The sequence below is a fragment of the Uncinocarpus reesii genome, genomic scaffold (genome assembly GCF_000003515.1).
Source record: "Uncinocarpus reesii 1704 scaffold_3 genomic scaffold, whole genome shotgun sequence".
Taxonomy (NCBI): domain Eukaryota; kingdom Fungi; phylum Ascomycota; class Eurotiomycetes; order Onygenales; family Onygenaceae; genus Uncinocarpus; species Uncinocarpus reesii.
Genome location: NW_003052498.1, coordinates 2,045,136 through 2,069,711, shown reverse-complemented (window position 1 = coordinate 2,069,711; position 24,576 = coordinate 2,045,136). Strand labels below are relative to the sequence as shown.

Here is a 24,576-nt window from a genome sequence, read left to right as displayed (position 1 = left end):
CTTTGATCTGACAGGACAGCCACCCATTGGGGTCTGAGATAGGGAGCAAAGATCTTCACATATATCTTTGCTCCACAGTCAGAAACAGAACACACAAAGCCGTAATGCTCAACCTGTTGCGGCTGTGGTTCAAATTGGGTATCTGTGCCATTCTTTTTGAGCACTGTGGGGTCATATACCAAGTGATGGATATGTTCTGGGTGTGCGGATCTCGGCGTCATGTTCGTGATCGCCAGCTCGATGTGATACCGGCACAGCATACAAACGGCAGACACCTTATAGACATCGCTCCGACCTATATTGCCGTCCTCTTCTCGGAGCCTTGTCTGGTTCGCCTTCGTCAAGAAACGATGAATGCAGTGGCCATGGGCCACCAGGCTCGGATAGTTCTCCGCATCCCGCCAATCACCAGGGATATCCGTGAGGATATTGAATCCGGATTCAGGAGGATTTGCTGGGTCATAGCAGAGAAGATCTTGTATGAAGCGGGGTGCAGTCTTCCCTGCGTCCCGAAAGCGGGCGTTAGCAGCCAGAGTCGCAAAACAACTAGAGCGCAGCCGTTCACTTACCTGGACGCCCGAGGTTATGGAGTCTAGAGTGGCTTTGCATCCGGCAAAGTATATGCAAAAAGTCCGGAGTTGTTGTTCACAGGCTTGGAAGCAAGTATGAAGCGAGTTTCCCTCCCAGAGCTGTTCAGGTGCAAAGAGAGTCTGGCGTGAGTGAGGGGTTAAAGACGAAGAGCTTCGCGGAAAGGCAGCGACAATTCAAGGAGACCCGTCTAGCTCTTGGGAACAGCCTGTAGTCAATACGGCACTCTATCCCCAAACACCAGAGCTTCAATAGCGAGGGGCAACAGCCAAGGGCAGGGAAAGCACGAAGGAATAACGGCGTTGGGAGCCGGAAATCAAGTTGAAAATGCAAGACCTCTATTACCCAGGAGAGAGCTGCTCATGCCCGAAAAGCGCCAAAGGGGACAATGCACAGCTCGGGATGTTGCAACGTCTGTCTCTGCTGCCCGTGAGCTTGGAAGCTCTGCCGCCGCTCCCAGGGCGAACATTCGGTGCAAAAACGCCAAGACACCGCTCACAACCAAACGTCCAGGTCAACTCGATGCACCCATCTCGACGCCGCTCACACCCTCTCAATTGGACTCGCAAGCCACCATGACTTCCTCCGAAGAGCAGAGTAGATACCATCCACGGGATGCTATCTCTGCGGCCGCCAGGACTACGCTGATCACCGGGAGCGTGGGTCTTTTTACGTCCGCTATCCAGAATACACTCGCGAAACAGAACGTTGGCCCATGGGGTGTTTTCACCAGAACGGGGGGCACTGTCACCCTCTTCGGTATGCTTTCTTGACACGGCGCAGAGTCGAGATGGTTGGCGATCATGAAAGGGCTGACACTGGCATTGATTACAGCGACAATGGGCGGTGCTTATGAGTTTGTGAGGACTGCGTCTGCGAATTTACGAGAAAAGGATGACCACTGGAATGCTGCCTGGGGTGGGTTCGCAGCCGGCGCAGCCATGGGCTTTCGAGGTGGGCTTCCGCAACTGCCTCTTATCGAACAGATCTAATGGTTCTAGCTCGCACGTTCCCCGCCGTCATTGGATATGGCGCTACCGTCGCAACTGTGCTGGGCATTTTCGAATATACCGGAGGCAGCCTTCGAGGATACAAGGAAAATCCAGATGTGGATGAGTTTGACAAACGGGAGGCGTTGCGAACGAATTATCGAAGCCCTGGAGAACAGACAATTGCCGAGCTGGGGGAGGGAAGAGGTAGGTGGATCAATTGCATTGGAAGACCGGCTGATGTGCTTTGCTTACCGTGCTAATACGTCTTACAGGAATCCACGCGCCTGGCTACGCGGAGAGACGACGAGACAGGATAAAGCAGAACTACGGCATCGACGTGCCCGTCACGCAACCCTCGGCATCCTAAAACAAAATTGTCTTCCGGCTGGTGTTCTCTCATTGCCTACCTTTTCCAATTATTGCATGTAGTATACGGCAGCTCGGGGAATTGAGCTCAATTAGATTCCAATGTCACATAGTTTCCTCGTCCATACGGCGCATGAGCGCGTCCTCCAAGGAGTCAGCATTGGCAAGTGGACGGTAGTCATCGATGTGCAGGCTACCGCGCCCATGGCGCTTCTCACAGCAACGCAGACGATGCAATCAAACAAGCCTCTACGGTCTCTTTCTCGTTCCAACACGGCGCATGGCTAACAAAGATATGCTTACATAATCGCCAATTATTACGCCACTCACATGACCAGTTGAGCCACATTTATGGATGACGTCAGCAACAGTGGCTGTGCGGTATTCCTTCCCGCTTCTAGAAAGCCACATGTCCTGAAGTACCAGTACCTCCGTGCCTCCCAATGTCAGGTGCGGAGCTGGGTACCTCTACCTCACCACCTGCTCATCTTCAACACAACAAGCAATCTGTAGCGAAACGACGGTGAATGGGAAACACTGTAAGCAATCGTGCAGCTCCGTGAAACATCTGGTAGAAGCTCGGCTCACTCGCAAAGATCGCCCACAAAGACCAGTGTAGTTTGGCACAAGGAGCCCCTTTTTTTGCGCTCTGTGGATCGAATTATTTATAGGGGATACGGGGGAGAATTAAAATAATCATCAAAAAGGGAGATTTCCAACGGCCACCTGCACCCTGTAACTGTCCTTCTCCCCCGTCCTTTGCAGTCTCGCAGCCGGTTTCCCCAAGCCGCAGAGTGCCAGCCCGCCCAGATCGAATCCAAAGCCTCTTCCTGCACTTGACTGGCTCAACCTTCGGGTACGGTCTCTCCAAAGACGTCATTCCTGCGCATTTGCTGCGAGTTGCCCTTGAATCCGCTTCGCCCAACGCCTGCTCACAACCTGTCCTGGAACTGACAACTGAGCCATCCAGTGCATTCGGGCATCTTCTGCTGTTCTCCTCTTGTCTGTTGTAATAACGTGAAGGATGTAGGTACGGTTTCCGCCGCCTCAACGAAGACCCCCCCGACCACCTCGTTCTGCCTTTCCGCAACCCGCCTGTCACGATTCTGCCTGGATGACGACCGTGTGAAGGCACCTCCAAACCCTCCCAGCTCGTTGTTCCACGACGATTGCAATCGCATCTTCACCCTCCTGTTTGGATACACGTAGCTCTGCGGTACAGCTAAACAGTTGCCCGCCATGACCACTGTCTCGAGACCTCGAACGCCCTCTCACGAGATCTACCCGTCCGCCCCTAACATATCGCAATCAAGCCATCCCATCCGGAGTCATGGGTCTGCGTCTGGCTCACGACCAGAGTCCTTCGCCGCGACCAACTCGATTCAACCTACCGATTTCCAAGTGCGATTTGGCGCCGGCGAAACCCCCGTGCCTCAACAATCTCGCTTCCACGAGGATCTCAGCCACCGCGGTTTCTCCATACTGGATGGCAATATCCCCGGCGATGCGGCGCGAAGCGAATCGCAAGTGTCGCTTTCACAACAGACGCTTCCGTCGCGGTCCGGCACTTTGAAGAAAAAGGCGTCGCTGAGTAAAAAGGGGAGTTTGCGGCGCGGAGGAAGCAAGCGGAGCAGTCGCGCCGGCAGTGTAAGGAGTCTGAAATTAGGTGAAAAGGAAAAATATTCGGCGGGAGAAGATGAGATGAATAGTGCCTTTTACATTCCGATCCCAACAAAGGGAACGCCAACGGAAATTCTCGCAAACAGATTCCAAGGTATGTGTTCAAGCTTGTAAGCTGTCGTGACAGCCAAGTTAACTTATTTTCAATCTAGCATGGCGAAAGGTGCTCAAGGACCTCATCGGCGTTTTTAGAGACGTCCAACGATCATATGAGACGCGAGCAAAGATCCTTGTGTCTACTTCGAACGCAATGAACAACATTTCTATGCCCACCACCTTCTTGCAATCCGGCGGAATCGCAGAGGCAACCAATATACTGAAGACATATCATAAGCAAGCATTGATTGAATGCAACAAGGCTAAAGACGTGGAAACGGAAATCATCGTTCAGCTGAATAGCCTAAGAAATGATTTACAGCAAAAGATCAAAGAGATCAAGAGCCTTTCAGGAGATTTCAAGAATTCCGTCGACAAGGAGATGGAGGGAACACGCAAAGCTGTACGGCATTTACATGAGGCCTTGGGTCTGGTTGACACTGATCCTGCAGCTACGTCTGGAAAGGGGGATCCGTTCATTATCAAGTTGGGAGTTGATAAGCAGCTCGAAAAGCAGCTGCTAGAAGAGAATTACCTCCACCGAGTACGCAACCCCCCCTCAGCAGAAGCCTGTCTTAGACCTGCCTACTGACACTTTTTACAAGGCCTATTTGAACTTAGAAAGCTCTGGCCGTGAGCTGGAATCCATCGTGGTTGGCGAAATACAAAAAGCATATAGCGCCTACGCGAGCATCCTAAAGCGCGACGCCGATTCCGCATACGAGGCCATTGAACGGCTACGTGAAGGCCCTATCTCTATGCCCAAAGACCTTGAATGGAAAGCTTTTGTTTCGCATAATGATCAGTTAATCGACTCTGGCGTACCACTGCGAAATATTCGGAATATCACGTATCCTGGAAGTGACCATCCGGCGGCAGCAGAAGTTCGGGCCGGAATGTTGGAACGGAAGAGCAAATATCTCAAAAGCTATACTCCAGGCTGGTAGGGATACACTCTTTCTGAAAGATGATGACGCTTCATATTAACAGCCGTAGGTATGTCCTGTCGCCAACCCATTTACACGAGTTCAAGTCGGCGGATCGCATTCGATCTCAGAATCCGGTCATGTCGCTGTATCTCCCTGAGCAGAAACTCGGTTCACACTCCCAGCCAGATTCGTCTTCCCACAAATTCATGCTTAAAGGACGGCAAACCGGTTCCATGCATCGTGGACATGCCTGGGTATTCCGAGCAGAGTCCCATGATACCATGCTTGCCTGGTATGAAGACATCAAGAACCTCACAGAAAAAACCGGCGAAGCACGGAACGCATTCGTCCGGAAACATGTGCGCTCCGTGAGCGGCATAAGCTATAGAGGGTCATCTATCAGCAGCGACGGAGTCCTTGATGAAGATGAAGCAGATCAAACGCCGTATTCCGCCGAACATATGCTACCTCCCCGCGGACCGTCCTTGGATGAACCACGCTGGCGTTCTCCTTCCGGCGGACGGTTCCCAAGTGAAGTCCAGCTAAATCGAACATCCGAGGCACCCAATTCTCCATCAAGCGAGGCGAGTTCTCGAGAAGAGCCCGTGGCCGATTCGTCCTTTCGCGAACCTGGAATTCACTTCGCCGGACGACAACCCCAGCGGCATCAGCACCCTCACGAACCAGAACCACACGACGGGCTTCACTCCAACTCCATCCGTTCCACACAGCCCAAAAGGCCCGCCCGCATCTACGACGAATGGATGACAGCCGACCGGCCCGCTCCGCCCCAGACTCCCACTCACGACCACATCAACGCCAATCGCATTTACTCCCCAAGCCCGCAACCTCACCGCAACGGAACCCGCGTCCGCTCCATCGCCCTATCCACAGGCGCCCCCATCCTCATCCCCGACGACATCTCCAACAAGCCAACTCCGCGTCCCAGCGAGCCAGATGCCTCACTCCTCTCAACCCAACCCACAAACACCGACACCAGAACCAACCCCAGCCTCACAACTGCCACGTCGCTCGGCATGCTTGGAAGCGATACGTCAACCGGCCACACGCCTGCTCTCCCAAATGGCGCAGGTGCTCTAGATCCTCCGATCGCGGACACCAAGGCTGACGACACGGAAACTTCAATGAGGCAGCGGATGCTGTCCGCGGCGCATCGCACCTCGACTGTCAGCGACTTGAAGGTTCCCGGGCAGTATCCCATGGCTAGTAGCTGAAACAAAAAAAAAAAAAAAAGGAAAAGGCGATCATTTGAAGTTTCCCACTCCCATTGAGTGGCAATGTAGTCCTGCATGCATTCGCTACCAGCTCGACTCTTATCGCTATTATTGATTTTTGTTTAATATTTCTATTTAAGGCATCTAGTTCCGTCTATTCCCATCTCTTTTCAACCTGTCTTATCCCTGTATATGATTCATTTTCCACTTTTCTCGTTTGTTTTTCTTTCCCGGCTTGTTCCTTTCGGATGTTGTTTGTCCCTTAGCATGCATTCATGTATCATCCTGTTTCCCTCTCTGTATGCAACATGACTTGCTATTTCGGCGTCTCTTGTTTTTAGCATATTCATCTTGTCCGGGGAGGGCACTATTTTCGTCTATTGTGATACTTCCTTCCAGAATGACATGGGCCAAGGAGTGATGCCACAAACTCTAGCACTAGGTTGAATGCTTCAATCAATGAATATTGAGAGAGTACTACAGCAGTTTATTTCTTGATAAGAGGATAGAATAGGCCTAACAATTTCAATAACCCATTTTTTGGCAATACATCACCACATAGCCTCAATGAAAAAGGTTTTAGTAAGACAAATGGTACAAATTGCTCACGCATGCGTATCACGGGGCCCAGCAGCGGGGGTAAGGATCAAGCCAGAGCACATGAATGGCACAGGAGCGCAAGATGCATGACGGAGAAAAGAAACAGACCGCCCCAGGCATCAAATCCGTTGGAGTGAAAGAAGCAAGCAAAGGCGCACAGGTCCATTTCTTAATACCGATGAATGAATCGAAATAACCCGCGCTTTGCTCTTATTCAATCCGCGAAACCGATAATCGCATTTTTAAACCTGGTGCCAAAATATAGCGGCGGTGTTTCTGCTTTTCGCCATGCAATTGCAGTCGAAAAATCACATGATCTGGTCTTGGGTAATGCCGGATGGCTGATCTGCAGTGACGTCCATACTATCGCCGGAGGCGGAGTTCAAGTACTTGACAAACGTCAAACCGAGAGGACGACCACCGTATTGGTATCCCGAGAATTTGCCTGCATATAACATGAGTATGAAAGCGTTTTTAGTAATCTTTAAACAGGGGGCCACCCACTAATTGCGGTCTCTGCATTCTCGATTGTATCGAATTGGACGACACCAGTGCCTCGAGATCTTCCATTCTGCTCATACTGAATCTCTGCGCGTTCCACTTTGCCGATTGTGGAGAAGAGCTCGACCAAGTCCTCATTACAGGTAGACCACGGTAGCTAAAAGAACGTCAGAACATTTGATCTTCAACATACCGGTTTGTGGGGCACATACATTGCGAACATAGATAAGAGCGCTCCTTTCACCACCATAGGTTGCAAAATCTGTAAAGGGGTTGGGAGGAATGGAGGTGGCTTCATTACCACCAGCGCCGCCTCCAAAACCTCCAAATCCGCCCCTTCCACCGCTGAATCCGCCATAGCCTCCACGGCCAGCGAATCCACCACGGCCGCCTCCAAAACCTCCGCGGCCAGCAAAGCCCCCAAAGCCACCGCGACCACCAAATCCACCAGGCGTAGAGCCCGCAAAACGATCTTCACGTACCTCCAAGTTTCTACCATGCCATTCGTAGCCATTGAACTGCTGAATAGCATTACGGGCATCTTCCACACTCTCGAACGCAACTATGCCGGAACCTTTGGGGCGTCCATTGGGATCAAGGTGCACATCGGCGCGTACAACCGTACCTTGTTGTGCTGCTTTGTATTAATAACATTCTTTCTGCATATGACCTTGGAGTAGGCAGCTGTAAGCAAACGGGACTTGGCACTTACTGGCTTGGCGAAAAAGATCCTTCAGATCCTGCCAGCCAACGTTGAACGGAAGCTAAAAATTCAAGTCAACCTTTGATCACTACTCGTCTTTTTACCCTGCCCTCGATAGCAGTCGGGCAGGGGGGGTGAACAAGGTGGTGGAAAGTAGTTGAGATGGTGCAAGGGCAACAAACGTTGGAGACATAAATCTGGCGGCTGCCAAGTGAATTGTAACCGCCACTAAAGCCACCACGGCCAGCTCCTGCAGCGTCTCGATGAGGGGGTCCAGTAAATCGGGGTTCTGCTTCGCGGTCCTATATTTTGCATATATCAGAGCATGCCTGGGATTCTAGATGATAAACGTACCTCCCGGACGTAGACAAGTCTACCCATGAGGTTCTGGTTGCTGAGCGTTGAAACAGCATTTTGTGCTTGCTCCCTCGTTGCGTATTCCACAATCCTGCAGCAGAAATGTTAGCCCAATTGGGTCCGGTAAATATTTACCGAGTTTTAGGGGGACAGGAGACTTACCCGCAGCCCTACATAGTCCAAACAACCGAGCCCCAACCCGTCAACCCAACAATCCATCAAAATGACCAAAGAAAACCAGGAGACCAGTCACAACTACGCATTGACGCCCACCTTCGACATTCCATTGGGAAGTAGTAAGACATCGGCAAAGAGAACTTCTCCAGCTATAAATCAAAACGACACGGTCGCAGAGTCAGCCTTGTTTCTCCAAACCTACGGCACGACATGCGTCCCATCGGCAACGAATTCGTCCATGGCTTCCAGCTCACCCTGTCTCATAAAATCTTTTAGATGATGCCATTTGACATCGTATGACAAATTGCCCACATAGACACGGCGGTCTTGCTGGGAGGATTCGCGAACAGCCTGCATCATTTGTTCCTTGGCAAAAGCACGATCTTCGAAAGAACGGTTAGGGGCGCCACCACCTCGTCCACCGTATCCAGATCCTGGATAACCACCGGAAGTGCCAGCTGCACCACTCATAGGTGATCGGGATCGGCGGTCGTTGCGACGGTAGTCTTCGCGGCTGCGGGACCGACTACGCGGAGAATAGGAGCGGCGGCTGCGACGAGGGCTGCGAGATCTTCGACGTGGAGAACGAGATCTCTCACGCTAATAAAATCAGTATTGAGCATCAAATTATGTAGTCAAATGTTCAGCGTCGAAAGATCTCGCCCATGGACAACTTGCAAATGGACCAATGGGATAAGCGCAAGAAAAGCGCGACAAAAACCCGGCCCCATGTTGGCTTCCAAGGTCAATTGGCATAAGGCGGTGAAGGTCCTTGAACGCACGTGAGGTAACTAAAGAAACAAGCGGGGCAAAGGACTTGGAAAGGGCATGGTGTCAAAACTCCAAAGCGTGTCTGACGGGGATAAGATCAGAGTCGCATATAGATTATATTTGGCTGAAAAGCAGCTGAGGCGTCCCATGACGGCAGGTCGATCGTAGAGATACTTCCCACACGGGTCACCCACGCCAGCTTCCGCGAGGTTCGATGGGAGTGCCACCCATGCCCACACCGCCAGTGATATCTGAATCGAGTCTTATCAATACGGCGTCGACGCGACCCGTTAGGATCGGTCGAACAAAACGTATCATCGGTTTCAGACTCACTGGACGGCGCTTTGTCTGATCGACTGGCGTGATTTTGGCGAGGGAAAACGAGGGGGCCACGGAAGACACCGATGGAGTGACTTACTTGTTGGGGTCGATAAACGTCGGCTGTACCTAGGCACCCACCAAGAATCAGTGAGCCGTGTGTTTTAGTATTCAAGTGAAAGAAACGAGGGGAGGCATCAAAAGAAAAGTAGCAGAATAGTAGACGGATTGAATCAAAAGCAAAAAAAGGGAAGGAAAAAAAAGCAAGGAGGAAGAGGGAAGAGGCTTGAAATTAGAAGAAATGGTGTGAGTGGAGAGTGAAGTGACAGGAGGTGTGATGGAGGCAGCCCATTAAGCAATCCTTAGTGAGAGCCCTGGAAGGCCAAGACAGGGGGGTCCTTATTAGGCAAGCAATGGGTGATATGAGAGGATGGGACAGACAGGAAAGCAATCCAAGAGGCAGTGCGTGCGAGGGGAAGACGGGCGAGAGCAGAGCTGTCTCACTGGCCGGCTGGCTTGGAGGAACAGAGAATGGAGGCAGCAGACGAAGAAGAAGCAGACATCAGAGCACAAAGAGCTGCTGCAACAACAGGACGCAGGTCACTTAAGAGGCCGGAAATAGTGAACCACAGCCAGCACCACACGGCAAGAGGGCAGCCGTGAGGCAGTCAAGAAAAAAATAAAAATAAAAACGACGCGGAGAGAGGCAAGGGAACAGACACGCACCCATGGTGATTAGGTTGCAGATGAGAGGTGAAACGGAGGACTCTGGAGGTGATGTGGGTTCTTGTCCCAAACGCTGCGTCAAAAGACTCGTGGCCGCGAACTTTTTTCCAGCTCAGCACAGGGCCGCGGTGCCTTTGGGGGTGAGCTTGAGCGGGCGGACGATGACGGGCGTGGTGCGCAGCTGTAATTGGAGGAACGGCGATAATTGCTATGAGCACGGTGCAGGGATTGGAGGTTGGGGTTGGGTCTGAGAGGAACTGAGAACCCGACTGGAAAATTTGTCGTTGCGCGCCCCGGGTTGCAGCAGTGCGTCTGTCAGTCCATGGACTGCGGGAGCTGGTAGATGGCGACGAGAACGAGAGCACAGCGCTGCCAACAGGCGTGAACAGCACGATGAAGCAGAGGTTGGAGGTGGTGATGGATGGAGGTGAAGCTGGAGGAGAGAGAACGAGAGTGAACCTGAGAGTGACCAGGCGTGACAAAGAGCTGCAGCACGCGGTACGGTATGGTACGGCTGGTATCAATAGAGGCAGTGAGGCGAGAGAGCTCTGCACAGAAGAGCTACATAATTGCTACTTGACAGGAGATCTTCTCACTGCAGTCTACAGAGTGCCGGCAAGCAAATTTCAACACCTGGATCTCCATTGCTTCATTTCCCAGGATCGAAGGAGCTGCAGCGTGGTGAGGTTGCTTGTTGGTCTGCGCGGACTCGTAACGACAATACCATACCGGTCTCGTACCTGCGTTGGGCGGCTACTGGGAACTCTGTTCCACACCACGCATCCAACCTCATCCCTAATAATACGCCGTTGGCTCTCTGCGCGATGCTGTTTGGTGATTCAAGGACGGTCTGGATATCGAAGATGCGTGGACTGGCAGCTTGACTCCTGCCGCTGGGGAGATGCAGTTCCTGACGGGCCTGTCCTGGAAATCTGCCGTGGCTCTGGCTCCCTTTTGTCACGGCCTGGATGGGAGGCTCGCTGCACGCCAACCGCCTTCTCCCCCAATTTGTATTACTGCGTTTTCCGGGCTTGTATTCCGCTGCTAACATACAACGGGTTACTGAAAGGCGTTACTCGACTGGCACATCCTTGTCGTTAGGATACCGGGCCATGGACCATGTGCTGAGCACTCTCCAAGCACCAATCATCCCACGCGTTCCCGGACGCTTCAACAACCTCGAAATGCGGTAACGAGCCATTTTCCGTTTCGTGTTCGGCCACATGATTTCCCTTCGAGCCCATCAGGGAGTGATCGTGCGCGACTCCTTGCGTAGGGACTTTGGCCTCGGATTGAGCCTCTTGGCATCATAGACTTAAATTCTTGCCTGCATGAACTACTGCGAGTCTTGCGTTCCGTTGGCCTTATCCGTCCTCTGAGCAAGACACCAAATCAAGCACGTTCTTGATTCCACACCCGGCTCTTGTGCCCTCCCCCAGGTTCGAGACCGTATTCGGCGCGAGGCTCCGTTCTCTTTGCCCAGTCGAAAGCCATGGCTCTTCGCCCATCGAGTCTAGAAGCTCCTCTTTCTCTCCATGTTGTCCGTATCAAAAGGAGGAACTTCTACAGGATCCCGATTGCACTTGGCCACATGGAGTTAGAACCGCCGTTCTGTGAAAAGGAAGAACTCAGGGTTAACATGCTACATAAGTCCGTAAAAAAGCCTTTTTCTTCCTCGTTTAGATCATGATTGTTTCAAACTGGATTGGGATTCGAGCGATCCAAGGTTAGATGCTGCGCACAAGCCGCGTATCGGTTCGACATGGTGCTGCTGTCGTTGCCTATCTCTGTTCTCTTCAAACGCTTTTGAAGATCTCGGAGATTCGGCTCCTCCCCATGCGGAATCTGATACTTGCTATCTCAATTCTCCAACCCCACCCGTTCAATGGCGATTCAATTCGGCGGTCATACTCGATAGAGCCACCTGTGTAACGCTGGAAAGCTGACTGCGACTAGTACGCCGTTGCACAAACTCTACTGAATGGCAGCACGTTTCCGCACCTCACTAACGAAAGCTGATGGCGATTGAGAAGCAGCAACTCGAATAGTCTCCTTGACGAGGCTCTTCTTTGAGCTCACAGAATACGGACAAAGCTCAACATATCTGGTAACCAGACAGCTCCTAGCACACGTGTGGACTTGGAAGGCAAAAGAGGCTTTCGAAGTTTATTGCCCATTTTGCTTCACCCGGTTTAACGAAAAGTAAAGACGTTTCGCTCCCATGACATGGTATTTCTTCTGTTTTCCTCCGACTACGCAGAATATGACAGGCTTGTACTCCTCCTCCAGCGGGTTCACTTCCTATCAAACCTATGACAGGGCTACTGCTGATCCTTTGGTGATGCTGGTACAAGTCTAGACTTCATCGATTCACATTCCGTTCCCGCGCCTGGCAAACTGGGCTTTATCATAGTACTTTCGTTCACGACCAGTTTGTATTTGCACGCACCAGCCTTCTCCACGGCCGTGACGCTTTCGTTTAGGACTGACAGGGTTTTCAATATCTCATGGAAATCCCTGGGGGGCAAATGGGGTAGCAATCCAAGTTTCCTGGTGACTGGGCCTGAACTAGGCCTTGGTAGGCAAGGAGACTCCTTCATGAGTGAGATCCCCGAGAGATTACAGGTTCGGCCGTGTATGTCCGTGCTCACCTCTGCACCCTCCTTTTCAAGAACCGGACTCCTTCATTCCCTGCCAAATTTCCCTATTTGTCAGCCTACATGCGCTAGTATTTCAGTTGAATCCCCCTTTGGCCGTTCCTATTGGCAAAAGGCACATCGGGTTTCTTTCCGTCGCGGGGCCCCCTGGGTGTGAGGATTGTCAGTTGTCGAAGCAATCCCTAGTCTCCTTGGCCGTTCATAATTCAGCGATTTCTCCCATCTTCCGGCGTGTCTTTCCTCCTGGTGTTGCATTTTATACTGGTTTGGCCTGGGTCTGAGTCCCTTCATTTCGATGCTTGACGAGGAAGCGTGCAAACGTCCGCCAACCGACCAACATAGCTCTACGGAACAGGCGCTTGATATGTGGTGGTTCTCAATTTTCATAGATTCTACGACCTTGGCTTATACTTTGGTTTGGTGCACAGAACGCTTTTTCGTTTGGCCTAAAAAATGCGGTCTTCGCGTTCCTTCAGTCCGATCAACAATCCATCTGCAGAGCTGAACAAAGGAATTGACATTTTCCGTTATCTCCTTTCCGAAGCTGCCTGAATAGACTGTCGACAAGATCATCCTGAAGAGTTGCACTCCACACTCTGGTGTCCGCTCGCGTGTTGAGCACCTCGACTCGACTTCCATATGCTTGCCTTTAGTCCCAAGTGAGCGTCTGGGATCAGCCAAGGTTTAGAGGTGTGGCGTCCTGTACGGAGTGTTCTTATGTTGTACTCAACTATCGCGTCGCAAATCTCCAACACACTTGCACTACAAGTTTTTTTTGGGATACTACGGGCCTTTTACCGGTATGGCGATTCGGAGACCAACGCGAGCGAGAAGAAAACGCATCCTGATTGAGTACCCTACGTAGTACTCGTCGGTTTCCGGTTGACGTACTGGGGACGCAAAATCTTTTTTGACACCGCTGAAAAATAGGCCGGATTATGATCCACTTTTCATGGAAGGGCATATATCCGCTTCTCCCAATCGTCGCGCATTTCCGATGTTTGTGAAGATATTCAGCAGAGTGCCTTGGTTTTCACGTGATGCGCATGTCACGAATCTGTTTATCATGGTTCCATCGTTGAGTATAAGATGGCGTCGTCCTAGGCGGGGTTCGTTGCTGACGACGTGTTATTATGTAGTGCGTTTGATCTCTACTGGCGCTAGGTCAACGTATAGGGATATGGTTTGTGAGGGATCTTATGGGTTGCTTACGACCCTGAGGAGACGGGGATTCATATGTCCGCAAAGCCAAATTTTATCAGATACCTACTAATTTTCACGGCCTTTTACGTAGGAGCAGAGATGCAAGCATAACGATCGACTCTAAGAGACTTCTAAGGGCGAGATGAAATTGACGATCTAGATTCAATAAGAGGTGAATTTCGGGTCGAGTCCCTACGACTTGCTTGATTATCCGAGGGAGTCCAATAAATCGGCCTGGATCAATACGGGTCGGTATTCCCACTGAGCACCGAGCAATATGGGCTTTCAATGAAAGGGCCTTATTTTGTATGCAAGGGAGAGGTGCGGTGCGCCAACCCACAAATAAAACCTACGGCTGCATTTATACTGGATTTTCATCTGTTGCCCTCGGGTTTGCAGGACGGGGATTATCCAATCATCTTATGATAGATATTATTCATGACGTCGGCGAGGCCAGACTGCAGACTGACGCGCAAGGCCCGAGCGGCCGCGGATGTGCATGCCATGCACAAACCCGGTGCGAGGGAGCTCAAGCTCTTGTGTTGACTTTGACCGAGGATGCGCTCCTATTCTTATCGCTGAATGTCACGGTCATGCAGCTCGTGTCTGCAATAGGACGTATGCGAACGGTATAGTCGAGGGCGTTTCAGCAGCAAAGGAACCTCAACCGGGGACGAATTGTGCGGGTTTGGTTAGCTATTGGACAATATGCGGAAGAAGCTATGACTCCAATAGGCAGCTCGATAACAATGGCGGAGGGAGGCCGCCCTCCACATGCACCCGGGGCCTCCTATCAAAACCATGGGCGCGACGAGGATTTTCGCAGTGGCCACGGGAAGTGTGACCGCTGGGCCGCTCTGACGCTGTGACGGAGTGCTGTTCCAGCAGATCAGCATATTATAGAGGGAGATCTTTTGTAGACGCAACTGTTCCATTTCCAATAATTGCTTCGGCTCTTGCGGTGCTCTCGCTGTCGTGGGGAACCTGGTTAGCGTAGTCTTGTGTGAATTTGGCGGTTTTGATCCCTAGCGAGGTTCCACTCGTTGCCACACATTCTCTCTCTCTCTCTCTCTCTCTTCTCTCTCTCGCTCGCGGCTCTCTCGATCAAAACTCGTCGACCGGAGCGTTGATCCAGCCGCTGCCATTGGGCCCAGTCCGCCATTGATTCCAGCTGCTGCGCGCAAGCAACCCGCAGAAACACTCGCGCGGCGCGCTGTGTGACGGGCTAGCGACCTTCCTGTTTGGGCGCACCAGCAGGCCCCATCCTTTCACCATCGCATCCTCTCTTTCTTTGGCTGCTGGCGGGTTTCTTTTTTTACTTCTCTGCTCGCCAGACCGTTTCACGGACGGGTCTACGCTGGGATGGGCGCTGCTCCGATGGAGCCGGTGCCCGTTTTTTTAAATCTTGCCATCTTGTCTTCTTCTTCTCCCTCTTTCTCTCTCGCCTTTCTGCCCCTTTTTCTCCTTGTCACTGCGAACGGATGACAAGGAATCGGTGAGATTTTCTTAAAGGGCTTTCTTCTTGTCGATTGACTGTATTCCTTGGATACGCCTTGAATGGCCGACGCTGCCAGCTCCTCTCATCGATAACAATACCACATTATCCAGATTCGAGCCCAGCTTCGGTCAATATATACGTCTAATCATCATGGGGCATGGACTCTGTCATCGCACCATCCACCGCCACCAGCAGCATCTGAAGTGGTCCAAAGCCAATGCCCCGGTGTTGACTATCAACTCTGGCGAAACACTCACTTTCGACGCTCTCGATGGCAGCAACGGACAAATCACCAAGTCCTCCTCCGTTGACGCGCTTGATACCTTCGACGTCAACCTAGCCGACCCGGCCTATGGACCCGTGTACATCAACGACGCGGCGCCGGGAGATGTACTGAAAGTGGAAATACTCAGCCTCGAGCTCGCGGACTGGGGTTGGACGGCGATCATGCCTGACTTTGGGTTTTTGGCAGACGAGTTTCCCGATCCGGTTCTCAAGATCTGGGATATTGATCCCAGCCTGCCCTACGTGAAGTTTAAAGACGGAATACATATCCGCAAACGACCCTTTCTAGGAATCATGGGCGTGGCGCCGGGGGAAGAGGGGGAGTTCTCGACGATTCCGCCGCTGGAGACTGGTGGAAATCTTGACTGTCGGTACTTGACTGTTGGATCGACGCTATATCTCCCCGTGCGGACTCCGGGAGCCTTGTTTAGCTGTGGCGATGGCCATACGGCGCAGGGCGATGGAGAGATTTGCGGGACTGCTATCGAGACGACACTGACGGCCACGCTGCGCTTTACCGTGTGCAAGAATCAGCCCTGGGTCACGGCCCCACAGTATCAAACCCCGCCGCTAAGAGAGCTTCTGAGCCAGGAGGACGTGGACGAGGACAAAGGGGAATACGCAGCGATGGGGATCGATTCGGATCTTCGCGAAGCCTCGAGAAAGGCTGCGCGAAATTTGATTGAATGGCTGGTCTCCACAAAAGACTTGACGCGCGACGAAGCATATATGCTGGCCAGCGTGGCTGGTAATCTGAAGATGGTTGAAGTGGTCGATATGCCCAACTATGCTGTTGCCATGAGCATTCCTTTGAATCTCTTTGTTTGAAGGGATATGCCCCCCCTCTCTGCCATTTGGTTTATGTCTTAACGAAGCTTACGGCCCACTGGACATGATTGTGCCTTGGTACGCTGGATGGATACCATATACCCATAATGAGACAGAGTGTATTTAGGTTTGGTTGCAATTGAATTGGTAATCTTTACTTGTTTCAACTGGCCTCCCGATTTTATTTGGTGATTACTCCCTGCTACCGATGGCTGTTCATGGGCGTTATAGGCTTGACCTATGAGGCACAGGATTTCTTAGAATTAACTTCATGACATATCTGAATGCCCCTGTCGCAGCAAATAACGACAAGGCACATCAACCCCAAATTTGGACACAAAACCAAACTGAACAACGAGCGGCTGACACTTGAACAGCAAAGCAACACAACAGCAGAAAATGAGTGTCACATACAGGATCAAATCCAAAAGAAACATCGAGATTTGCACACCACCATCCTCAACCAGCTACCACGTCCTTGATAACACCTGCTGCTCGAAGAGCCGGGATCGCCCGCTCCAGCGTCCACTCCGTGCACTTGAACAACGGACGTCGCTCCTCCCCAGGCTCATAAAACGTCAAGGGATTCTCGGTTTTAAACGGCTCCGTCCTCATAGTTCTCGCGTTGAACGCTTTCTGCCGATGGGGCGGGGGGATTTGTTTAAGCACGTCGTCAAAGGCGCCCGGGTAGGTTGAGGCGTCGGTGACGCCTAAGAATTCTTTGGAGTGGTATGTGCGAGACTTGTCGGGTTCGTCTCGGGGCTTCCTCTCGTAGGACATGCCTTGCATGGAGGTGACGTCTCCGGTAACGTGATGGATGAATCCGCTACGGTCAGGTCTGGTTTCCACGAAGATCGTGACATGATGTAGAAAGGTCGGTCTATCGGGATCGGGGAGATCGAGGTGGAATCTGACGAGATAAACAGGGTATTGCTGAGCCATGTTTTAGGGTTTCCTTTTTGGGCTATCAGAATGCGGTATTGTGTGGTTATCGAATCAGGCACGTCTTGCGGGTTATTGATAGAGAAAGGGAACTCCAAGTGCAATAAAGTACGCCCCCGTTTGCGAAGCTGCTGCGTGTGTGATTGACAGAAGCTGATTTAGATTTTGAGGCAAAAGGTCGAGGGGAAGATGGGCTGGCTTTATAGGATTCCTGAGGCCACGGGCTCACAACCGCCTGCTGCCAGAACCTGAATTCGCGAAGAGCCATTCGTCTTCCCAATGGTGGGTTGAAAGAATCAGTGGCCCAGGGAGTGCTGTGCGCATTCACATCCTTGCTAGGCAGCATTGTCGGGGGTTTGAATGCCATCAGCGAAGAGCTGGAGGACAGAGGACTCATTGGTTGTGCCACGTTAGGCAGAGAAGCGAGCCTCAGTTGGACGAGTGCAATAACGCTCAACCCAATTGGCAGGCACATCGCCCGAGGAATCTTTCCAAGAGGTGGTTCGTCTTTGGCGCCCTGTTTGTCGGGGGAGGCGATCTCCCCGGACGGATGATCCCAGGACATCTACATATTCGTACCGCCAGGGGATAGGTGAAAGGCGTCGGGGGCTTCAATGCGAGCGGTTTTATCCGGGTGCACCTAGCTTCCAATAACTCATTCATTGGCTATGAAGATGGTACTCGTTGTTAGCGGGCGGCACAGCTTGCGGCGCATCTCAGATGATAATACTCTGTTCAAACATGCCGTCCGGAATATCGACGTGTTCTGGCGCTGATAACTCGCTAAAACGAAAGCCATGCCTGGCTTTCGCCCGCTGGAGAGTAGTTGATAATTTGCCAAATAGTCGAAATGCCAACGGACGTCTTCCCATCTGCGATGACAGGCACTGTACATGCTCCGTCATAAGCGCCCTTGGCAGCAGGGTGTGTCTTGCGATGTTTTGGGGATTTGATCAGAAACAACAGCTTCAACCGAGTGGTGGATTTGCCAGAGGAACCGCACCGCAGAGAAGCCCGTATCCTGTTAGTAGGCGGTTAGCTCTAGACATCTGTTGAAGTGTAGTTAATGAAGATGGAAGTGTAGTTGGTTCCGCATGATCTGGAGAGCCTCATCTTCCTAGCTGGTTATTGTTTCCATCAGCTTCACACTCTGCTTCAGTGCAATCCCCAGTGATCCAACAAACAAAACGGGATATCCTCACAATCCTGTCTCTCCTGCAATGTCTGTTGCCTTGCCCTACTTCAAAGACGCAAGCCTGCTGCCCGGCCCGCTGCCGACCCAGGAAGAGATCGAGACGGCAACCGAGGCGCTCCCCACGATCCGAGACCCAACTTACGACGGCCGGATTGTGGTGATCAGGAATCTGTATGTGGTCAAATATGGCAACTTTGTGATGGAGAACGAAGGCCATGTGCTGCTCTACATCGAGCGCCACCTGTCGATTCCCGCACCGCGTCTGTACGCCATGTACCGGAAGGACGAAAAGCTGTATATCGTGATGGACTACATTCCCGGAGAAAACCTGCACACGCTCTGGCCGTCGCTGTCGACGGTCGAGAAGAGCTTCATCCTGGGCCAGCTACGCGCCATACTCGACAAGATGCGATCGCTGCCGGCCCCCGATTTCTTTGGCAGCGTCGCCAGAGGGCCGGTGCCGTACCGCTACTTCTACTCCAGAGATCAAAACCCAGCCGTCACCGGGCCGTTTGCAAACGAAGCGGACTTTAGCATGGCGCTCGCAGAGAAATCGCGGTTGAACTGGGCAGACACCAACCAGCCCGGATGGACGTCCAGGTTCTTCGCGCGCAATCTGCCCGTGGCACTCAAGGGCCATGACTGCGTGTTTACGCACTCCGACCTGCATCCGCAGAATATCATTGTTCAGCAACAGCAACAACCGGCCGACTCGCGGTCGACGATGAAGTATTATATCGTCCGCGCCATCATCGACTGGGAGACGGCCGGCTGGTACCCTTCGTACTGGGAGTACGCAGCGGCCTTTGCGCTTCTACAGTGGACGGACGACTGGCCGGAGAGTCTGGAGGCGGTTGTAGACCCTTGGCCGCTGGAGGCTGCCATGCTGAAGTTTGTGCACCGGGACCTGGAGCTGTAGACTCTGATCTTATTCGCATGGCTCCGTATTCCCGAATCTGAGCGTGTCTATCTGCTTTCATCTGGGCACTCCGGTCTGGAGTGATTCTCCTGAACGTGAAATGTACGAGACATGATCGAAAGCTCCTCAGTGCTGCTAGAAATCTGCAGCCAAATTGAAGTATCTTGACTTGTTCTTCCATTCGGCCGCCGAGTGGCCCCGTTGCCCCCTCCTGGATAGTTAGCCGGCTAATCTTTTGGACGATATCCGCCGTCGAACATAGAACTATATACTTCTATAACTATTTGAAGCAACTTGGCTCATCTCAACAGCAACTCGTAGCCCATTCCAATGCTTTTCCTTTGAAAATGATAGGATCAAACCCACCAGCCACTGACTACTACGACCTCGGCTCGTTCCACCGCGCGGTGACCACGGCCAGCACAGATACCCAAACCTGGTTCAACCGCGGCCTCGTCTGGTGCTATGCCTTCAATCACGAAGAGGCAGCCAGGTGCTTCGAGCATGCCATCGCAACGGACCCTGGCTGCGCAATGGCCTTTTGGGGCCTTGCGTACTCTCTCGGCCCAAACTACAACAAGCCCTGGCAGTTCTTCGAGGGCCGTGAGCTCGCCGCCACCGTGACCCGCACGCACGATGCAGTCACCCAGGCACGGGCAAACGCTTCCACGGCTTCACCCGTGGAGCAGTCACTCATCGCGGCACTTCAGCTCCGCTACCAGCAAAACCACCCTGCGGACGATTGCTCCATCTGGAACCGGGAATATGCCGCCGCGATGGGAACGGTGTACCACGACTTTCCGGACGACCTGGACGTTGCGACCCTCTACGCAGACGCGCTGATGAATCTGACTCCGTGGCAGCTGTGGGATCTGGCTACTGGCGAGCCCGCCCCGGGTGCGCGGACCATGGAAGTGAAGGCCGTGCTTGAACGTGCATTGGCGCAAGAGGGCGGGTTGGCCCATCCGGGCTTGTTACATCTATATATCCATCTGATGGAGATGTCAAATACCCCCGAGACGGCCTTGCCCGTCGCCGATCGGCTGCGTGGGCTGGTCCCGGACGCCGGCCATCTGCACCATATGCCGACCCATCTTGATATCCTCTGTGGTAACTACGGGCGCTCCATCGCCTCCAATTCGGATGCAGTCCGCGCGGATGAGAAATTCCTGGCACGCGCGGGCCCGCTGAATTTTTACTCACTATACAGGTCTCACGACTATCATTTCCTCATCTACTCCGCCATGTTCGCCGGGCAGTCGAAGATTGCCCTGGACACAGCGGCGCAACTCCAATCATCCTTGCCGGAGGAGCTGCTCCGCGTCGAGTCCCCCCCAATGGCCGACTGGCTGGAGAGTTTCCTCACCGTACGACTGCACGTCCTCATCCGCTTCGGACGCTGGCAGGAGATCCTCAGCCTCCCCGTCCCACACGACAAGGCGCTCTACTGCGTAACCACCGCAATGACCTACTACGCCAGAGGCGTCGCGCTCGCCGCGACGGGCAGAGTCGACGAGGCAGAAGCACAACGAACGCTCTTCTGCCAATCGCTTCCCAACGTCCCCGCGTCCCGCACCCTATTCAACAATAAATGCACCGACATCCTCGCCATCGCCGACGCAATGCTTGACGGCGAACTTGAGTATCGCCGCGGCCGGATCGATATTGCCTTTGGCCACCTGCGGCGGTCGATTGCTCTCGACGATACGCTCCCTTATGACGAGCCCTGGGGCTGGATGCAGCCCACGCGACATGCCTATGGTGCATTACTGCTTGAGCAGGGCTGTGTCGAGGAGGCTGCGGATGTGTATCGCGCCGATCTTGGAATTGACCAGACGCTGCCACGGGCTCGTCAACACCCGAAGAACGTGTGGGCTTTGCACGGCTACCATGAATGCCTGGTGAAGCTTGGGCGCCAGGCTGAAGCGCGGGTTGTTCGGGAACAGTTGGAGAAAGCAGCTGCGGCCGCAGATGTCCCCGTCAAGTCATCTTGCTTTTGTCGCGTAGACAGCGTTTGAGGTCTTTTATCAAGAATGACACATGGCTGCATCTAGGCCCGACCAGAACGTTCAAAATAACCCTTAATGTAATTATAAAATTCATCCATAAGCTCCCCCATGAACACGCCTAGACATATCCTAAAACTGCATTGGTACCTCCAAACTGAAACCAAGCCATATTAACGCTCTAAATCCCCTCCATGTACGGAGTAGTCCTAGCTACGATCGCGGGCGAAGGCCTACCGAATCGACCATTAGTCCAGTGGAAAAAGAAAGGGTTGATAAGGACACACCATAGCGCTCGGCCAATTCCCGCCCCAGGGGAGGATATGACGGCCGTATATCAATATCAAAGGCTGCTAGGATATGCAACCAGAAAAGTGTAAGGTTGATAGTCAGCCAGTTTGGCCTGTCTTCTCCCCACGGGATGATAGCTATTTCAACCGCTGATTCATTCACGTCTGGGTTTCCAGCGTCTGTATACAGTGATGCCCAACTGGCATGACGGACCGCCAATGGGCGCCGGTGCAGGGGACCATGCTGGCATTTCTGCGGCGCTTAGGCCTCTTCACCAGGATTCTCAAGCTCCAACAGCCATCTGCGCTCTGCCTTTCTCTCTGGAGATGAGAGCGGGGGTGGCCGTCTGAATGAGAACCCGATGTGATAGATCAACTCTGCTGAGTCATCCACCAGCTGCTCTGTGCTTGTTAACTAACTACTCGGATACTCCGTACTGGCGGCGAGCAGCAACGAGTCGAGCTCTGCCGCTGTCTGTTCATTTTGGACACGCTCTCTCCCCATGTTATTTCTAGAGGGCCGCGACTGGCTCCTCGTTTCAAATGGACCCTGCATATGACACCTGCTGGAAGATCTGGCTGGCTTATCAAGAGCGCATGTGTCCGTTTCTCCCGGACATCGGCCATATTTCCCCCAAGCTTGAATTTCTGGAGCTTCTAGCTGCAGCTGGCCATAGCTATATTGTCAAGGTCCGATTCGATGGCAATATCTTTGCCCTGAAGCTGGTATGTCGACATGGCTTTGAATCCTCTCCCAATGGCGCTGACATTGCCTCGTGTCAGTATACGCTTACACAACCACACTGGTCGCCTTCACGATTCGTGATAAATGCATTAGAAATGGATCCTTTTATCATCGAATGCCGTGTGTACGACAGTCTAATCGAGAACAATCTGACTGGAGTGGTCGGACCCTACTGCCACGGATGGCTGACCATCGATCGAGACCAAGAAGACGGGCTACAAATAGCCTTACGAAAGACCCTAAACTGGCGTCGGAGGTCAGACACAGATGACAGTCCCATTTGTGGACTACTGTTGGAATACGTCCACGGGTGTACACTCGAGAAGGCCTACATCACGCCTGCTGGGACTCAAAGCCTGCGAGAGCAATTGGGATATCTGCATTCCCTGGATATTATTCATGGGGACTTGTTTCCCCGGAATGTCATGGTATCTGAGGATGGCCGGGCCTTCCTCGTTGATTTCAGCTCTGCCTGTTTGTGGCCTACTAATCGCGCTATTGTTCGCAAAAGAGAAACTTTCGACGAATACAAAGAAGATGAGAAATCTATCCTCGAATTATTCTTTTTCAGGCTTCAGAATGTAAGCTTTCCCTTCCCTCGTTTGTTCTTCCTTACATCTCACTGCAAAACAGTTAAAACGCCATAGAGGGATGATTTTCACTAAAGCCCAGAGTGAAGAAGAAGCAATGGGCCGGCCGACCATAGAGTGGGAAAGGATTAACTATAGGTTTGATGAGTAAAGAAGCCCTAAACTAAAGGTTGTCGTATGCCCTGGCTTTACGAATGCCATCCACTCCTACAATCGAAGGTCTACACATACACCTAGCTTGGAATTCGCAGGTGACGAGCTCCAGATCTCAGCATTGTTTTCGGTTTTGACTATCCAACCCTTTTGACTGGCCGAGTTTGTTGCTAAAAGGGAGCCTTGACCTGGCAAGGATGAATCGCTTTGGAATAGCGAGAATGATATCAACACCCTCTGTTGATGTTTTGTCCCCACCTGAGTAGGCTGTAACAATGTAGCATTCCATGTAGCCAGGCTAACTCCATAATTAAGTGGAAGCCTAACTAACGCCTGGCACAGCCTAGTCTCTTGAGGCTGTGAGCAGCCGTGCCCTCAATAACATAGAGAGCTATTAATCACCGCTCGGTTTTCCTTTCTTCCCACCGGTCCAACTGTTTGGAAACAATTCAAGAAAGCAATGGCTACAACCGACGAAAGCATCCGAAAGACAAGCTACACTCCCAAACATGTAACCATTCCCGACTCATTCCTCACCACCACGCCGCCCGACGCCAAACCAATAATCGTGACCCCGATCGATTTCGCCGCCGCCTCATTGCCCCAATACAAAGACTACTACGCCGTCGTTCTCGACAACGTCCTCAGCCCGTCAGAATGCGCCCAGCTGCTGTCGCTCGCAGAGCAGAGCGTCAAGGAACCAGACCCAGAAACCGGCGATCCGTGGACGCCTGCCCTAGTCAGTTATGGAGTGGGCCTCGAGGCGCTGGTCACGGAGTACCGCAACTCGCACCGGATCATCTGGGATAATGACGAGGTTGCGCGCCGGCTGCTGGAGCGATGCTTCGAGGCGGAGGGGATGAGGGAGCGGTTGAGTGTCATTGCTGGAGAGCGGTGTCGAGGGGTCCTGGGCCGGTTGGGCGTGGAGCGGGGCCGGCGGTGGAAGATTGTGAAGCTGAACGAACGGCTGCGGTTTCTGCGGTATACCAGGGGGCAATTCTTCAAAGGTATGTGCCGGAAACAACAACGAGCAAGAAAGGGAAAAAAAAAAAAGTCAAAGGGGGAAACGTGAAAAAGAGCTGATGGAGAAATCAAAACAGCCCACTGCGATGGGAGATATATCACAGGAAACCAAGAGACAAAGTACACCGTGCAGTTCTATTTCAATGATTCTACGAATGAGAGCGATGACCCGAACACGCAGCTCGTCGGGGGCGCCACGACTT

At 52.5% G+C, this 24,576-nt stretch overlaps 10 protein-coding genes across 10 annotated transcripts in view; 8 read left to right on the top strand and 2 right to left on the bottom strand.

Moving 5' to 3' along the window:
* Positions 1 to 350: 350 nt before the first annotated feature.
* UREG_05482 (uncharacterized protein) lies at positions 351 to 1,947 on the top strand (the record flags this gene model as incomplete). The annotated part of the gene is made up of 5 exons (XM_002584747.1): positions 351 to 478; positions 803 to 1,347; positions 1,423 to 1,542; positions 1,575 to 1,784; positions 1,853 to 1,947. 5 exons carry the CDS (start codon positions 351 to 353, stop codon positions 1,945 to 1,947), a joined length of 1,098 nt encoding a protein of 365 aa, XP_002584793.1.
* Positions 1,948 to 3,185: 1,238 nt separating this feature from the next.
* Positions 3,186 to 5,886, top strand: UREG_05481 (uncharacterized protein; the record flags this gene model as incomplete). Its single annotated transcript, XM_002584746.1, has 4 exons — positions 3,186 to 3,720; positions 3,779 to 4,266; positions 4,328 to 4,665; positions 4,719 to 5,886. The coding sequence occupies 4 exons, from the start codon at positions 3,186 to 3,188 to the stop codon at positions 5,884 to 5,886; spliced, it is 2,529 nt and encodes an 842-aa protein (XP_002584792.1).
* A 908-nt stretch (positions 5,887 to 6,794) lies between these two features.
* On the bottom strand, positions 6,795 to 8,695 carry UREG_05480 (uncharacterized protein; the record flags this gene model as incomplete). Its single annotated transcript, XM_002584745.1, has 8 exons — positions 6,795 to 6,931; positions 6,991 to 7,144; positions 7,200 to 7,621; positions 7,700 to 7,751; positions 7,873 to 7,992; positions 8,045 to 8,138; positions 8,307 to 8,373; positions 8,479 to 8,695. The coding sequence occupies 8 exons, from the start codon at positions 8,693 to 8,695 to the stop codon at positions 6,795 to 6,797; spliced, it is 1,263 nt and encodes a 420-aa protein (XP_002584791.1).
* Positions 8,696 to 9,726: 1,031 nt separating this feature from the next.
* On the top strand, positions 9,727 to 9,921 carry UREG_05479 (uncharacterized protein; the record flags this gene model as incomplete). Its single annotated transcript, XM_002584744.1, has 1 exon — positions 9,727 to 9,921. The coding sequence occupies one exon, from the start codon at positions 9,727 to 9,729 to the stop codon at positions 9,919 to 9,921; it is 195 nt and encodes a 64-aa protein (XP_002584790.1).
* A 5,626-nt stretch (positions 9,922 to 15,547) lies between these two features.
* Positions 15,548 to 16,510, top strand: UREG_05478 (uncharacterized protein; the record flags this gene model as incomplete). The annotated part of the gene is made up of 1 exon (XM_002584743.1): positions 15,548 to 16,510. One exon carries the CDS (start codon positions 15,548 to 15,550, stop codon positions 16,508 to 16,510), a length of 963 nt encoding a protein of 320 aa, XP_002584789.1.
* A 459-nt stretch (positions 16,511 to 16,969) lies between these two features.
* Positions 16,970 to 17,927, bottom strand: UREG_05477 (uncharacterized protein; the record flags this gene model as incomplete). The annotated part of the gene is made up of 2 exons (XM_002584742.1): positions 16,970 to 17,443; positions 17,682 to 17,927. 2 exons carry the CDS (start codon positions 17,925 to 17,927, stop codon positions 16,970 to 16,972), a joined length of 720 nt encoding a protein of 239 aa, XP_002584788.1.
* Positions 17,928 to 18,672: 745 nt separating this feature from the next.
* Positions 18,673 to 19,566, top strand: UREG_05476 (uncharacterized protein; the record flags this gene model as incomplete). The annotated part of the gene is made up of 1 exon (XM_002584741.1): positions 18,673 to 19,566. The coding sequence occupies one exon, from the start codon at positions 18,673 to 18,675 to the stop codon at positions 19,564 to 19,566; it is 894 nt and encodes a 297-aa protein (XP_002584787.1).
* A 533-nt stretch (positions 19,567 to 20,099) lies between these two features.
* UREG_05475 (uncharacterized protein) lies at positions 20,100 to 21,584 on the top strand (the record flags this gene model as incomplete). Its single annotated transcript, XM_002584740.1, has 1 exon — positions 20,100 to 21,584. The coding sequence occupies one exon, from the start codon at positions 20,100 to 20,102 to the stop codon at positions 21,582 to 21,584; it is 1,485 nt and encodes a 494-aa protein (XP_002584786.1).
* An 821-nt stretch (positions 21,585 to 22,405) lies between these two features.
* Positions 22,406 to 23,254, top strand: UREG_05474 (uncharacterized protein; the record flags this gene model as incomplete). Its single annotated transcript, XM_002584739.1, has 2 exons — positions 22,406 to 22,588; positions 22,646 to 23,254. 2 exons carry the CDS (start codon positions 22,406 to 22,408, stop codon positions 23,252 to 23,254), a joined length of 792 nt encoding a protein of 263 aa, XP_002584785.1.
* A 556-nt stretch (positions 23,255 to 23,810) lies between these two features.
* Positions 23,811 to 24,576, top strand: part of UREG_05473 (uncharacterized protein) — a gene marked incomplete at both ends in the record, with an annotated part of 990 nt that continues 224 nt past the window's right edge. The window contains one exon of the mRNA XM_002584738.1: positions 23,811 to 24,357. Coding sequence (XP_002584784.1) covers positions 23,811 to 24,357 — 547 coding nt within the window. The remainder of the gene's footprint in view (positions 24,358 to 24,576) is intronic.